Below are 17,435 nucleotides of genomic sequence, written 5' to 3'. Positions count from 1 at the left end.
TGGCTTATCAAAGCTTCAAGCTGACCGAAGTCAGTCTCTTAGATTCATATTTTAACGTCCATGATTATGAATTGTCAATTGTCAACAACTCTGTAACTGGACGACATACATTAATCTTGGAGTGACTCGAACCTTATGATTGAAAGGCACCGGCGTAAACCACTGAGCTAACACTCATATACATATTGATGTGAACGATTAGGGGCTTATCCGACTGTATTCAGTTGATACGTTATTCAAGATTAACCTTACTACATTATCATCCTAACAAGAAATGAAGATGGAAGCTAGAAATGATCAGTAGATGAGACAGAGTAATTAAGAAATGACAAATCTATGACAATATATGACTCTTGGTGTTGTTTGCATCGTAGTATTGTTAGAAGCATAGCGATAGGTATGAACACGATGCTATTTTATTAGACATTGTAGAATAATAATATAAAATTCAAATTCAAATCATTTATTCAACCAATGTATAAAAATATTACACATCGAAAAATCAGAACTTTCCACCTGCTCTGTAATAAATATGAGTAAGAAATTAATAGAAATATGTGAAGATGTATAAAAAATATGTAAGAATATAAAAATTTAAGAAATATGCAAATGTATGCCAAAAAATGTAAGAGATGTGTAAGAGATCCAAAAAGTGAAGAAAATATTCAAATTAAGATTTGTTAAAATATGTAGAAAAAGGCTGAAAAGTGTCAAAATTTGCAAAACTAGAATTAGGAACAATAAAAACTAAAGAGAAAATACAGACACCTGTTATGACAAATTAAGTATTTTCACAGCAGATGGAAAAAAAAAAACTATCCGCTTATTTTTTCCTAAAAGTACGGAGATGGCGATTTGAAGGTAAATAATTAAAACAACCGTTGCCAGGGTGATTTGAATCACTCATAATTTTGTCCAATCTCTCGTTGCGGTCCTTTCTATAATTTAGATTGTGTTCAGTGATGGCATACTGGTACCTATTATTAGAAGGTATTCCAGTATAGTTAGTGGGTGAGGGGAGGGGAGAGGGGAGGGGAAGGTACTGGAAGGAAAGGGTTATTTCCCCTGCCAATTGAAGAAGACAGAACTAGTCAAAGTTTTGCCAAAACGACGATCAGTGAGGAGAGAACATTGTTGTATGCTCAGGAGTCACACATCTTTGCACTTTGATGATGTGGGTAAATGGGTCTGCACTCTGCCGTGGTAATGATTGAAGATTCAAAGAATTATTTTAATCGTTGAATCTCAAATAGATCGATCGAAAAGCAAAGGTGCATTCTTCCTGTCAAGATAGCTATCAGTAAGTTAAATTTACTGTTAAAAGCAGCTGTTCAGCAGTCGTTATTCAAAGCTATATATATTGAAGTGTAATTCTCACCATTTTTGCAGTTCATTTGTTCCTCTATTCAGTATGAACGATTGAACGAGACGAACCGGTTCTTTTCTTGCTCGAGGTAAATCGCTCCGTATCGCTTGATGAGGATAACACCTTTCATCTAGCATCCATCAAAACTTTTGCAAAATTTTGTTGGTTAGACCTGTAGTTGAATATACTATAGCACTGAAGGTTTACAATGGAGAAAGGATGACTTTTAGGCATACCGTTATTAATGTTTAGTAGGTTGAAGACTGTTAGAAAACACTGCTAGTGTTAGTCTCAAGCTCTGGAGTTTTTTTTCTTCTTCTTTTATAACACTCTTAGTTTTTTGAGAAAACATAAAAATATAACATTCACCTAACCTAACCTTATTTTGTAATAATTCAAAATCAATTTAAAAATCATCCTAGATGGCATTGTCTTTTAGACCATTATTAAAGTGATGTCTCTTGCTCGATTTTAACAATATTGTTTTAATTTGCAGACATTATAGGCATTGAAGACTCGCCCCCAAACCGCGTGCGGCCATCTGAAAAAGTTAACTTTCCGTTGCTTGCAAGTGACGTTTTGTTCATGTCGCTACAAAATGCAGGCAGTCTTCGCGAGTCTTCACACCCTTTAAATCAAAAGTGACATACGTGTAACTGTAATGGGATTTGTCTCTGTCGAAGGGGAGCAATGCATATTCTCTCATTAATGTTTCCTTGACTGGAAAGGTTACCGTACTATACTATAGCTCACACCAGCTGTTAGTCAATATCAAGCAAATTTGATGACTGTTAATTTCATTTCACCTGCAGGCTAAATAAAAGTGGTTCATAGAAAATTAGTAATCTCAAAAGAAACTTTATTTTTTTATTTTTTTTTTTATTTTGAGAAAGTTGAAAATACCAAAATAGTTGCTATAGAAACTGATATTCAAAACCTGCTTGACTTTGGGAAAAGTCTTAGACATGTATCCTTATAGAATAATTTTGTGCAATTATGTTTATGTAAAAACTATAGCTCACACCAGCTGTCAGTATAATATCAAGCAAATTTGATGACTGTTAATTTCATTTCACCTCAGGCTAACTAAAAGTGGTTCATAGAAAATTAGTAATCTCAAAAGAAACTAACATTTTTTTAAAAAATATTTTGAGAAAGTTGAGAATACCAAAATAGTTGCCATAGAAACTGATAGACAAAACCTGCTTGACTTTGGGAAAAGTCTTAGATATGTATCCTTGGAGAATAATTTTGTGCAATTATGTTTATGTAAAGACTATAGCTCACATCAGCTGTCAGTTAAATATCAAGCAAATTTTATGACTGTTAATTTCATTTCATCTGCAGGCTAAAAATGCATGGTTCATAGAAAATTAGTAATCTCAAAAGAAACTAAAAAAAATTTAAACCAGAATGCAAAATGCATTGAGGTTTCGATGACTTTAATGCACTAGACTTCTGCTTGTTAGTATAACCAGAACTAGCTGTTACAATAACACTATAACATGCTAACACAGGTCAGTCTACTGTACGTGGTTATACACACCTCCATCAAAAGCAATAGGGTTCTTGAACTCAATGTTATGAATCCACACACCAAGTATTACAAAACCAAACCAAATCTCTTAATAACTTCGCACATTAGGGTTGCAGAGGAGTCCACTTATGGACAAGTTAGATTGGAATATGCCCACGAAACTTCAAAGAATCAACTTGAAAGAAGCTAATACAGGTCACTGGAGGTCAACCTGAGGTCAAAGGTCACCCAAATGCAGTTCGACCATTGTATTACAATAGCGTAACTCTCAACCCTGTCAGTGGTAGTTTCACAAGTTATCGGGAAAAAACACATTTTGACCCATAAATGACCTTTGGTGACCTTGGATCACATCACGGTTATTTTGGAAAATGTGTCCCTACTTCATTCACAACTTGTCCTAATATACCAGCCATGTCAGACTTCGTGACTAGAAGTTGTTGCAAAAATTAGCATAAGTTGGGAGTTTTTGGCACATAATCAACCTTGAATGACCCTGGATGACCTAATGGTTTTTATCAAAAATGTTTCTCTTGATGATGTGCACTCTGTCCTAAAATCCCAACCTTGATGGACATTTGGTTCTAACGTTATTGCAAAAATACTAGTTTTTGACCCCTAATTGACCTTTGTTGACCTTGGACCATATTACCGTTATGTTTTGAAATGATCCCTTACCCCATTCACAACTAGTCCCAAAATATCAACCATGTCGGACCCGTCAATGGTAGTTTCACAAGTTATTGAGGGTAAAAAACACATTTTGACCCATAAATGACCTTTGGTGACCTTGGATCACATCACAGTTATTTTTGAAAATGTGTCCCTACTCCATTCACAACTTGTCCTAATATACCAGCCATGTCAGACTTCGTGACTAGAAGTTGTTGCAAAAATTAGCATAAGTTGGGAGTTTTTTGCACATACTCAACCTTGAATGACCTTGAATGACCTAATGGTTTTTATCAAAAAATTTTCCCTTGATGATGTGCACTCTGTCCTAAAATCCCAACCTTGAGGGACATTTGGTTCTAACGTTATTGCAAAAATACTAGTTTTTACCCCTAATTGACCTTTGTTGACCTTGGATCATATTACCGTTATGTTTTGAAATGATCCCTTACCCCATTCACAACTAGTCCCAAAATATCAACCATGTCGGACCCTGTCAGTGGTAGTTTCACAAGTTATTGAGGGTAAAAAACACATTTTGACCCATAAATGACCTTTGGTGACCTTGGATCACATCACAGTTATTTTTGAAAATGTGTCCCTACTCCATTCACAACTTGTCCTAATTTACCAGCCATGTCAGACTTCGTGACTAGAAGATGTTGCAAAAATTAGCATAAGTTGGGAGTTTTTTGCACATAATCAACCTTGAATGACCTTGGATGACCTGATGGTTTTTATCAAAAATGTTTCTCTTGATGAGGTGCACTCTGTCCTAAAATTTGTTTGGCCTACAAGGTACACACATAATGTTATTGCTAGAAATGTATCAAAACCAACCTTTGGCCCCTCATAACTTGAGAACTGGGTGTCCGATTGAAGCGGGAGCTGGTTTCCTATATTCAGCACAAAAAGCTCTATCATATGTCAACAATTTTTTAAACTTATCTTTGTTCTATTTTGTTTTGCCCCATATCTCCTAAAATGAGCATATTTTTTAAGATTTGACCTTTGACCTTTCGACCTCGCAGTCAGATGTAGTTTGACACGCTGATTCCAAAAAGCAACATGACAAGTCTGTGCGACCATCCTAACTGTACTTATTAAAAAACAAAAACATTGACCTCTGATAACTTCGCACACGAAGGTCGCACAGGGGTCAACTATGGACCATTTTGATCGGAAGGTACCTTTGAGATCCGATTATGGCCACGAAAATTCAAATAACCCAAAAAACTGATAAAGGTCACCGGAGGTCAACCTGAGGTCAAAGGTCACATAGATGGGGGTCGACTCCCTGATTACAATAGCGCAACTCCCAACCTTCACGGACATTTGGTTCTCAAGTTATTGCAAAAATACTAGTTTTTGACCCCTGATTGACCTTTGTTGACCTTGGATCACTTGACCGTTATGTTTTGAAATGATCCCTTACCCCATTCACAACTGGTCCCAAAATATCAGCCATGTCGGATCCTGTCAATGGGAGTTATTGCTTGTTTTAATATTTTGGTTTTTGGCCTCTAACTGACCTTTGGTGACCCTCACAGGCAACACAAAAAATAGGGCACATCTACTCAATGTGGTACTCATATACACCAAATATTAGATTGGTCCAAGCTTCCCTATTTGAGATACCGTGTTTACAAGCCAGGCGTCACACACACACACACACACATACATGCATACATACATACATACACACATACACACACTCTCCGCCTGCATGAATGCATAGGTTACGATTTCATCGAAACCAAAAAATAAATATTTGAGGAAGTTGAAAATACCAAATAGTTGCTATAGAATGTGATAGACAAAACCTGCTTGACTTTGGAAAAAGTCTTAGATATTTATCCTTGGAGAAAAATTTTGTGCAATTTTGTTGATGTAAAACCCATATAGGTTTATTCTCTAAAGTAAGCAAGATGGATATCTTTTTAATTGCCAGTAATCTATTATGTCAATTAAAACAAAGACACCACATGGATATGTGTTTATATCCGCAAAACTAGTCAAACGATGAACTCACGATAAAGGAATGTTTCAGGCATTGATTGCGTTTTGTTATATTTATATGGACAAGGATGGGGAATAGCTTTAGCCACAAACAGGCCTGGGGAATTGTGTAGGATTTGTTGCAATGTCAAAAGAGAGATTTTATTGTGTAACCAGGGCAAGTATACACAAACAGTTTGCCAAAACAAATCCTATTATGTGAGGCTAAACAGCCAAATATATAACCTTGTTACTTCTTGTTATGCATCAACAATGAGAGAACATGTTATCTCAAGCTATACTGTAAAAATGTAATCGTTGTACAGAGTTCATAGAACATGCTACATTAACTTTAGCAACAGTACCCATTGTAAACTCGTGAATACAGAAACGTGATTATAATCGCTTACTTGTGGTGTTTTCGCCAGTTGCTGCACGAGCTACCTCAGCTAATACAGATCAGCAGATACGTTGAAGCGTTCACTTGTAAAGAAGAAGTTTTGAACTGACCCGAGTAATTATTACTGCTCAATTAAAGATCGCCAAAATGTTGACAAATTTTGAACAACAAACTAATTATCAAGCGCCACCTTGTACGTGGTAATCACAATATAATGTGAAGAAAAAAAGTTAATGAAATTGCTTTTCAAAAAGGACTGCCACAGTCAGAACTTTCCCTTTCGCTGTAGATTGGGAATTAAGTGTTAAAGCCAGGAAAAGAATTACAGGCAAAACCTGATGGGTGTGATTAATCTCAACTCTGGGATTGTCTTTCTGTCAAAATTGATGGCAGAATTGGACTAAAATTACTTGAACAATGCAGCAGTGTTAGTGACGTCAGCAGAAAATAGCTATTTACAGATATATATGAGAGACTGAAGGATCCGAAAGGAATAGTAAATTATTTTCATGGACTTAATATCAAATCAACTAAAAGAGTATATTGGGAGAATTGATTTGGAATATTTGTCTATAAATATGTGTATAGTCAGATTTTTTTTTTTATTCCTACCAGGGGTAGAAAACCATATTTGACAAAAGAGAAATGATGAACAGTATTTTTGAAAAACATTTGAAAAAAGTTTTCTAATTTTGTTTTCTCTCTTTAACTACTTTCTAAGCTTCATTCGTTTTAGTTGTCTTATAATATGTGCAGTATGATATACAGTATTTCATTGTTTCAAGAAAAACTAGATATTTTTGTTGTTGCTGAAGCATGATAGTCACATATATGGCAAATTTGTATTGACAACTGCATGTATAAGTGGGTCAATAAAATGTGTTGGAAAAATCAATCAGTCAACCAAGGAAGTAAACAAATCCCAGTTTTTTTTTTGAGAAGTTTTCAACTATACAGTATTAATTTGCCTGACTTTTAATTTAAATCAGTAGATTAGGAGTGTAAATAAGGGAAAGTGTATTGTATTTTATGAAATGCCAAATAACTAATATTTATCTATAAATAAAGCTCATTGTGTTCCTTATTGCATTATGTAACAATATAGTTTATTATCTGAAATAGTCAATTCCTGTTCTTACAAGTGATCTCGAAACCTCTTTTGTAAAATGAATCAGTTTACTTGTAAATTCATTCACTAATGCAATTGGGGACATATGCACATCTCCAGGGGATAAAAATATCTTCATTAGTCCAATGGAATCGCTAATTAATCACTTATTAGAAGTTTTTCATGGAAAAAGAAACTAGGACAGTTACATCATAACATATTTTGAACAATATACATATTGTTTTAGAAATATTTAAAGATTAACCAAAATAAATTGTAATTTACATATATATAAAATTTATACAATCGTTACAAGTGAGTCGGTTGTAGAGAATAGAAACAGGTCATCAATCCAATGGGATCGTTAATTTAATCACTAAGTAGAAATTATATCTGAATAAAATAAACCCAAAACCAGGATCATGGTTTGATCAGTTGCAGTCATATTTCCAGCAATGTTTTGTTTTTGTACTTTTGATAAAAAAAAAAATCCATAAACTAAAAATGATTGATGAAAGATACAGCTTTACATCAGGATCACGCAATATTTTTAGGTCCGACAAAATGTAATTTGAGTCAGTTTTGCAGTATTTGAGTCTGGTTTTGATTTGTATCATGAATCATTCAAAAGTAGTCATGTTTCCTGTGGCTGTGTGTCCTATAAATAACAGCAGCAATGAAAAGTAGAAAGAAAAAAAAATGAAGTTAATATAAATGGTGTAGATTATATTACATCTTCCATTGCTCACATAGGACTCACAAATGACTTGAAAATGATAGTTTAGTGAATGTAAACATGAAGGTAATCCAAACAGTATCTATATCATGATAATATTGCTGCGTAGGTATATCAAGTGATATATATATATGTATAACTTCCACGTGATGAGTTTTAGCACTGTGGCGCTCGGTGTCATACTATAGAATGTATCGTAGGGTAAAGTTTCGTAGTTATCGTAGGGTAAAGTTATCGTAAGGTAAAGTTATCGTAGGGTAAAGTTTCAATCCAGTGGTCGTCCCGAAACGACCCAATTTCTGTTCGGACAACCAGTTTTGAATTACATTAAATTTATATTCCATCGTAATGAAAAATCGTCAAATAGGTTAAAAGTGATAAATTGATATCACCTCCCCTCCATTCCCTCCCCTCCCTCCCTCCCTCCCCTCCCTCTCCTCCCTCTCCTCCCTCCCCTCCTTCCCCTCCCTCCCTCCCCTCCCTCTCCTCCCTCCCCTCCCTCTCCTCCCTCCCCTCCCAATCACTTTGGAGATACTGAAAAAACAATATAGTGGTAGGCCTATGATCCAACCAAAGAGAGCTGGTGTTCTATTCACCAAACTTATGTACACATCTCTCCTACAGTGTACATATTGGTCATTCGTTGTTGTTTTGTCGCAATTTTTTTCGGACAACAAATTCGCTAAATTCTGACAAGGGAGGTATGAGACCTGATTGTCCAAGGGACAACCACAAAAAAAAAAATCCTTGGCCTGTCTTTGAGAACATGTTGCTGTCATATTGTAGTGTATTAGTGAAAGGATATTTGGCCCAATTGTTTAGTAATTAACGACTCCGTACAACACAGTCATGCTTAGCTTCACGAATCACTTAAATCATGGAGTGATGACTTTATGATCATAAATGAGTTTGTTTGACATTAATGAGTGCAGTATTGAAGTTTACGATTTGTACATGAACAGTAAATTAGTCGAGAAGTACAGTAGATCAGTTAATAGTGAGTGTATAGTAGCTTTGATATATGTGTGGATTCAGTAATATTAAGACATGGATAGTCAATGCTTATATGCGAGTGTTTGAATGAATATAAGGCACCAGTTGTAGATATTAAAGTCTGAATTGACAAGGAATATACATGCATTACAGTGAAGGAGCCATGGGGGTGGGGAGGGGGTGCGGATTTGTAAGGCCCCTACTGTACCTCCCTCCCCACCCCCAGGAACAAAAAATTGTCAGGAATTTAAAAAGAAAACAAAAATTAATGCCTGCCCTCTTAGAGATTAAGCATTAGGCCCCCCAAGTGTAGGTACATGTATATGCCCTGCTGTACATACAAATTATTCAGTTGAATTGGGACAGTGTCCTTAACCAAGATTAACCAATTAATGTAAAATTACAGATATTGAAAGCATTTTTGGTGCATATTTTTTGTGGTCATTATTAATTATTAAATACTTTTCCATACTATTTTCAAATTTTCGTGACATCTTAGGAATCACTGTAAGTGAGAAATGGTTAGAAATGGACACAACATTAATGTTTTTCATACAGTAATTAAGCTGGCTGAAACAAGATGTCAGTATCATTAATGTCGTCGTTATTTCGGTAAAAATCTGTACATTTTCATATCATCCCTGTTTTTCTAATCATGATCGCTTGATTATCTTAGGTTGGGCCTCTCAATTTAATTGAAACCTCATTTGAGGCCCTATTAAATGATGTAGGTATTCAATGTCATCATTGATCATTCCTTAACCCTTCTGTGAGTCTGTCTGTCTGTCTGTCTGTCTGTCTGTCTGTCTGTCTGGTAGTGTTTGTACTTTTCAGGTCACATTTCCAGATGACTCGTGTGTGTATCCATCCGGAATAAGACCATGATACAATATTGGCTTTACATTGTATGTAAAGATATTATTGTGCTAAGCTAGGATATCAACAAAGTAGAGTGTAGTGTACTTTTCTCGAAAATCCTGTAACAGTTTTGGTCAACCTGCAAATTTTTTTTTTTTTTCTTAACAATTTTGTTATTGATATACTTTCTGTGCAGTGATATCTACTGTAGCTGATATGATCTTCATATTGTGTTTTTGTGTTCTTTTGTTCCTATAATCTGGTTTTCATTAAAGGAAAGATAATGTCTACCCACTCTGATATCAGAAAACAAAGGAAATCAAGGCCCAAACAATTTTAAAGGTTTGCTGGCCACTAAGAAAATTTAGAAATGTAGATAGAAAATTTTCAGTATTGGATAAAAAAAGAATGGTGAATAAATCATTAGTTATTAGTAGTCAGAATGTGCACCTGTAAACTATATAAATGCACATGTCACTAATTAATGGACAATTAATATGTGCATCACAAACTTTTCAGTATTTGATAAAAAAATGGTGAAAAAATCCTTAGATATTAGTACTTATTCAAATGGTGCACACCTGTAAACCATAATGCACATGTCTCTGTTTAATTGATAAAACCGTAAGACATTTCTTAGAAATCAGCCCTGTTCGTATAGTCACATTCAAATGGTTATTAGCTATGAGTAATACACAGTATGTTCACACAGCATTGAATGCCCACTGCAAGCACATTGGTGTGGTATTTTTTGTCTTGGTTGCTATGGTGTGCAGGTGTGGGTGTCAGCTACAGTTGTGTACATGTATGGTAACAAACCCTAGAATTTCATAATTTAGCCACTTATTAATGCTACAAAATACCAACTGCTATAAAAGACTCTACGGCCTTAAATTAAGTTCTCACTGCAGGCATTTCTCTACAATAACAACACACATTAGTTAAAACTTTTGAGATCAGCCCGATGGTTTAAGCCAGGGGTTCCCTAACTTGGGTGTATGAACCCCCAGGGGGTGCATGAGTCCATCCCAGGGGGTTTGTGAGTCGTTTCTAACAGTATGTGTTAGTAGCTACAGAAATCATGCAAATTATTTGACTTACGTTTGTCAACCAATTAATTTCCATGTGTTTATGTTCTAAATGTTTACTGGCAGGAATCACCACTGCCTAATTTTGTTTTCTACTTCCAATCGGCAAAATCCAACGATCAAAAGCCCAAATTTCAAGGCCTGAGTATATGTCTAAATATATTAGTCAGCACTGATTAACATTAGCAATGTTTACTCTTTAACGTGTCAGTCACATAAGAGTCAAGGTTAACGGTTGTGGGAAATATGAATGTGATAACTAATTTTACTAGTTTAATTTCATAAGGTGTGGTAGGTAAGCTCAAGTTTGTGTAAACACATTACCATAATTGCTTTGAATGACCTTGTGTTTCCTAGATGTGATATGTAATATCGTACTAATGAGAATGTGCAGAGAAGCAATGCGTTATTTGATATATTCATATGGGTAATATATTAGTATTTCAATTAAAAATAAAACTGATGCATATCATGTATGCATAGATTTGAATCTCTTGTCATAAATATTCATGAGCAAAATGAACACGACGAACTAAATGAAGAGAGATAATATATCATATGTAGTCACGCGAATTAACAATTTCTGTAAGAAATGGATGTTTCCCTTTCCGTCCTACTTTAAGAGAGGGAGAGGGAAGGAGGAAAGGTACCCCTGTATTAATTCCAAGTGGGCAACCATCCTCCTTCCCATCTTGCATTTACCCCCTCCCCCCACCCCTCAACCCTGTGTGTTTCCTATGCTATTGATGACTAGGTTGTGTTATGTCCTGTTTCTATGTTAGTAGTAGTGTACAACTATCACAAGAGATATGCTATGTACTTAAATGGTTGAAGAGTTGATAAATACATCCAACAATGTACCCAAAGACCTATTTTATAGCAAATTATTTTTCTCTATTTCTTTTCATATTTTATCCCCTTCTTCTTCCAGAGGGCAAGCTGAGTGTCAGTCAAGGTGGCAAGGTTCTCGGTGAGATGGGTCCCGGGAAGTTGTTTGGTGAACTTGCAATCTTGTACAATTGTACCAGGACAGCATCAGTCAAAGGTATGTATATATGTTTTCATAATTTGAATATTGTTATATAATGAAAGAAATTAATGCTTGACTTATCCTTCAAAGTGGTATATACTGGACACTAGCATTTCAACATAAACCAATTTGAAAAAAAAAAAAAAATTGTTATAACTGATTTATTTTGACTTGATAATGAATGGCATGCAGAGAGGTTATTGTAAGTACAGTGTGGTACTAAATACCAGCATGGTGTTCAGAATAAATTATATTAATTAAATTTGTATGTTATTAATATTAAATGGAACACTCTCTGCTACACTTTTCTCCCCCTACTCTTCTCTCCTGCTATCCCTTTCCCTCCCCACTGCCCCCAACCTTTCTCCCCCTCCCTGCCCCCTTACTCCCTTCCTTTGATGGCTTCCATGTTGTTGGCTTCCTATTCAATAATTATCCTCATCTTTGCCTTGATCCTACTTTTCTTATTTCCTTGTTGATATACTCAGATCAGATTTCCTTTAATCCACTTTTGTTCTATAAAATAAAGGTCAGAGGTTTAATTAAAATTCATATATTCATGTTCAAGCATTACCCGTCCTCTTTCCCATATTTTTTTTGGTCAGTGAGACGCTTCCTGATTAATCAAAACTGTTATGCAAATGTGTCCTCGTGGAGCCCATTATTAGCTTCACGTCATCGATATAAACAGAAATTAATTTAGTTCATTATCTGACTATGCAAGGTTTAATCCCAGTAATGACAAAAATATCTGTTATTAGAAAATGTCAGGGCCAAGAACAAACAAAAATCAAAATGAAATTTTTGGAATCATTAATTAAGTATATGAACTGATCAGTGTTACGCTTGTAACAAAATTAGGGCGAGTGTCATTTGATCAAGTGCAGACTTTTGGTGGAACAAAAAGTGACCCAGAAAACTGCTATATTATTATCATACAACTCGTTTATAGCATTTCCATCTTGTGCAACAGATCCCAGACTTTCTTCAAAATTCATACGTCAAGAAAATTTGTTACAGTTTGTCAAACATGCAACAAGTTTCAGCCATTTTTCTACGTTAGATGGGGTTTTGGTAAATGAAAAGTGAAAAGGTTAGCTAAGCATTGATGTACTGTACAGTTAGCTAAATACCTCGCCACTGCTTATTTATAACTAAATGCATACATTATAAACCACCCATGATCTATTAATTTTGGTGCCTCAATCTCACCCCTTTTTCTTACCCCGACTTCCCACCCCTTCCCTAATTCCGATCATTTCTGTCCGCCACAGTAGAAAGCTGACATGAAATCGACTCTCTTCATTTTCAAACTTTTCCCTTCCATTTTCCGTAACTTCTAAGGACCGTCGATCATAAAATACTGTTTCTGCAATATTTCTGAATATTTCAAAAGTGGAATTGAGCTAAACTATCCTTGCATCATATTGGACTCAAGATGTTAGTGTTGCTTATGCATACTGTACCTTCATAAATCATAATTACTATTGGTGTAAACATGCATATCTGATACGAATCTGAAAGCCCTGAAATTTATCCAGGGGCATCACTGCCAGGCATAAACAATAGTCACTTCATTCTAAGCACTACCTTCATCTATCAGACACAAGAGATGCGGGTCACAAAAACTCATCGGGAAGCGGTTGTCAAGTTTTGTCATGGATTCTGCGTATATTTGACAGCCTATGGTGACATCTTACATTGGTTCGGGCCTCAATGGTTTTAAAACTTGCTGTCTCTTGCAGTTGTATTGAGGAGTATCCACAATGTACCTTAAGTTCCCCATATTTTTTTTTTAACCCCAAGTGCTGCAAATATATATTATTCACTCTATGCCAAGTTTCTTTCGTTTGAACAACGTCTTGCACATTCTTCAGTCGAGTCTGTGCTTGGAATAGCAGAGGTGTTGCTGTTCTGTGGTTTTGTGTACATTCAAATTATTTGGTAGATCACAGTAGGTACAGCAATGAAATTGTTTATGGAAATAATGTATTGAAGCCAATTCCTCTAAAATATCAGGTACAAACTAAAACTTAGAAGGTGACAATTGCCGTGGGAGTACAGTACTTGAGTACTTGTGTATATTTTACCAAACGTGCCGAGTGTTAATGAAATAAATCAAACAAAGACATCCTTCTAAGAATTAAATTTTTACAGAAGGCTCATCAGCGAGCAAGTAAGTATGCGTATTTTTCGTCGTCCCGTACGGGACGAAGTTTCATCGCCTGAAATAAAACTTGACCAACTAGGTAAATGCTCTCGACATTGTCGATGGACTTTTATTGTCTAGTTCCATCAAAAAAATTTCCAAAATCAATTCAAAAAGTGCGGTTTGAAAAACATTTAAGTTTGTATGCTGCGTGTATCCTTCACAGTATTTATGTCGAACCCACTGCCTTACAGCGCTTCTCAATGAAACTCACTGCTCCTTCAATATTTAAATAAATTGGGAAATCGGTGAGCTGTTCAAATGGGACGGCTCGCGCTGCGAACGGTTTGAAATGAGTGAGAGTGCAATTTTGGCGAGGTTGTAAACTTGCGTAACCTTTTGGAAAGCGTCTCCACTTCATCTTAAAAGCATTTCTCGGACGCTTAAACTGAGCGATAGTAATTGTTGCGTGCTGGATTTCCCTCCATCGGATGAACCCTGCAAGCATGACCACCCATACATGTGTATCTTCTTTAGACGTACTGTAGCTGTGAAAATAATAAACGGTCGTCTCCCAGGCTCAAAATGTTTCTCAAGAGTTCTCCTCCTCGGGCGTTTCAAACTGTTTTCACAGAAGGGCGGTCATAACCACTTTGCGTCACCCGTCGGCTCGTAACTAGACCAGGAGGCTAACAGAGAGGGTGATGTCTGTAGGATGGATTGTAACGAACAATATTACTATTTCTAAAAATATGCTTTAAAGCAGTACGTTGTAACGTTTTTCACATTCACTGCTATCTTGTGGCAATTTTTAAGGTAAACATCAAATTATGTACTTTCCTATGTTGAAGGAGGCATCAGTGTTTAAGAAAGTTATAGTCAGGAATCCAGCTCCGCTATTAAAGGAATAAAAAAGGCAGGGATCAAAGACAATTGATATTATTCAGTAACCTAAAAACTCTCTAATAATCGCTTACAGTGTTTTGTGGTGAAGCCTTAGGAGCCAATTTTCAAAGCGAGCATATTCAGTCAAACAGGAAACGATTAACTTAAAAATCGAATATTGGAGTTTTAGGGTTACTGAATAATATCAATTGTTTTGATCCCTGCCTTTGTTATAAATTCCTTTAAGGAGCGTATCGTAAAGCACAATAATGACAATATCTGAAATGCTCACTTATTAAAAAATTGCAAAACTAATGAAAACCTGAAGAAAGTGCCCTAAATTCAAAACGATTCAAATGTTACATTTATGTTTAAAGGCCACCTTTTAATACATCCTGAAGTTGAACAAAAGATGTGTTGTTTGTCAAGTGCTGAAATTACATTAAAATTCCTGACTGCTAATATAACTGAACTGCTCTTGGTCGAGAGATGACCCCCCCAACCCATCCCCCACCGTGCTTCTAAAGAGAACAATGAGAGTATGGAATAAGATATGCTTGTTTGATTAATTAGTTATTACTTCATGAACAATTGTAATGTGGTGGTAGTTGTTCAGCATAATACAGTTACTACAGAATCTACTACACCTTAGTATGATATCTCCCCGCCGTTCCCTTGCTCCCCTCCCAAAAAATGGGGGCCGGGATGGGAAATAAGATATTGCGCCATTTTGATAAAAATTTATTTTCGTTTCAACAAAAGTTGGTGATAGTCGTTAAATACCAAGTTTTACTATTAAAATGAAAGATGATATGAGCTGCTTTAACTTCCAGCTGATAAAAGTGAGGAACAACATGCACTAGCTAATAGCCAAAGCTATAATTAGGTACATGTTATGTCAGCCAATCTTTTAGAGGGATTGAAGAGAAGTCGTCGTCAACGGCAACAAACACACTTGCAACGTTACACGCTCTTTGCTTGATTTGTCCCTCCGAGATATGTTATTAAACCCGAAACTCTTGGAGGTTTTAAAATTAGAATGTGTATGACTCACGCTGCTCTCTTAACGGATAATGTCAAATTAGATCCTCACTCCTGTGTATCCTTCCCATTTATTTTTCCGGTTAGTTTAAATTGATGTGATTTACAGGTGGTACATGTTGTTCAGTGCAAACTTACCTGCATTGCTATCTGTGATTAGATTTTTATTGAGCGGAGCGTGACCTAAGCTGTTAGCCAATCAAAATGTAGAAGACTACATATCTGCCTTACATATGAAAATATACATAAATATACATAAATATATATATATATATATATATATATATATATATATATATATATATATATATATATATATATATATATATATATATATATATATATATATATATATATATATGAAAGAAGTATATGGATGAGAATATATATTGTTTCAGACTAGTTAGGGAGTTACAAACTATGGAAGATTTGAAGTACCATTGGATCTTAAAGTAAACAAGTAAAGAATTTTACAAATTTGTAACCAAAAAAATCTCATATCTAATGAAGATGAATCAACTGCATTTGATTTTTCTTGGTGATTCCAAAGGCAGCTCCAACGTCAGATAATTTGAAACACACAAATTAAAGAGGTTGGGCTTTTTTTTGGAACCCTATGGTATAGACCCACCCTCTGATGAAATTTAACATTTTCTATATTGGATGGAATATTGTGATAGCATGCTAATGGGAGCTCTCCAGCATTCTACAGAGGACGCAGCCATAGCGATCCTCATCTTCATTGTTTATAGATCTCCGAATCAAAGCAACATGATCGCATGAGAGCACTCACTATGGCATGCGAACAAGCCTGACTGAAGCTATGATACAGACTCAATGAGTGATTGACTATAGTTTGAGGTTCACACCTGTGCAGTTTTTGAGCAGTTCTAAAATATATTTCAAAAGACTGTTCCCAACTTCCCCCCTCCCCCTCCCCACTCTTCACCCTCCTTTGACCAAGCTGTATATATTATATAAAATTGTATATCTGCTCAGTTTAATTTCTCTCCATTCAGTATACAGCTTGGTCAAAGGAGGGTGAAGAGTTGGGGAAGGGGGGGGGCGGGAAGTTGGGAACAGTGGAAGATTTTTGGAAATTCACCTGCTTTATAAATGTTTAGTACTTTTATTCCAACAAAATATGAACAGTACAGTATATAAACAATAGCACAACATATTGTCTCTGTTGAATTGCATTGATACCTTTTTGCTCTGAGAAATATAGAGAATGATGTTGTGATGTTCTTGTGTGCTTGTCCATCACATTTTGTATTGACTGTACTTTTTTTTTGGTATGAATGCTATAAAAAGTATAGTTTCCCTTGGTGCCATTAGCCGGTAATGGCTGTAACTTCTATCCAATGCCCCATCATAAAAGAACAATAACAACTTTTGCCCTGACATATATCTGCAACTTAGTCCTCTCTATGCGGTAACATCGAGGCCTAATTTTTGACTATAAAAACTATTATATCGACTTTCTTGAGTTTGAACAGACACCTGTTGTGAAGACCAACGTATGATATATATATATATATCTTTGTGGCAAGCCACTAAAGTGGAAGAAGCAT

At 35.6% G+C, this 17,435-nt stretch overlaps 1 protein-coding gene across 14 annotated transcripts in view; it reads left to right on the top strand.

Moving 5' to 3' along the window:
- Nucleotides 1-17,435, top strand: part of LOC139968818 (cGMP-dependent protein kinase 1-like) — a 183,934-nt gene that overhangs the window by 109,749 nt on the left and 56,750 nt on the right. For all 14 annotated transcript variants that reach the window (XM_071973249.1, XM_071973248.1, XM_071973247.1 and 11 more), the window contains exon 5: nucleotides 11,688-11,801. In XM_071973249.1, the coding sequence (XP_071829350.1) occupies nucleotides 11,688-11,801 (114 nt within the window). The remainder of the gene's footprint in view (nucleotides 1-11,687; nucleotides 11,802-17,435) is intronic.

Source organism: Apostichopus japonicus, chromosome 6 (assembly GCF_037975245.1).
Source record: "Apostichopus japonicus isolate 1M-3 chromosome 6, ASM3797524v1, whole genome shotgun sequence".
Lineage (NCBI taxonomy): Eukaryota > Metazoa > Echinodermata > Holothuroidea > Aspidochirotida > Stichopodidae > Apostichopus > Apostichopus japonicus.
This window is presented reverse-complemented; position numbering and strand designations above follow the sequence as displayed.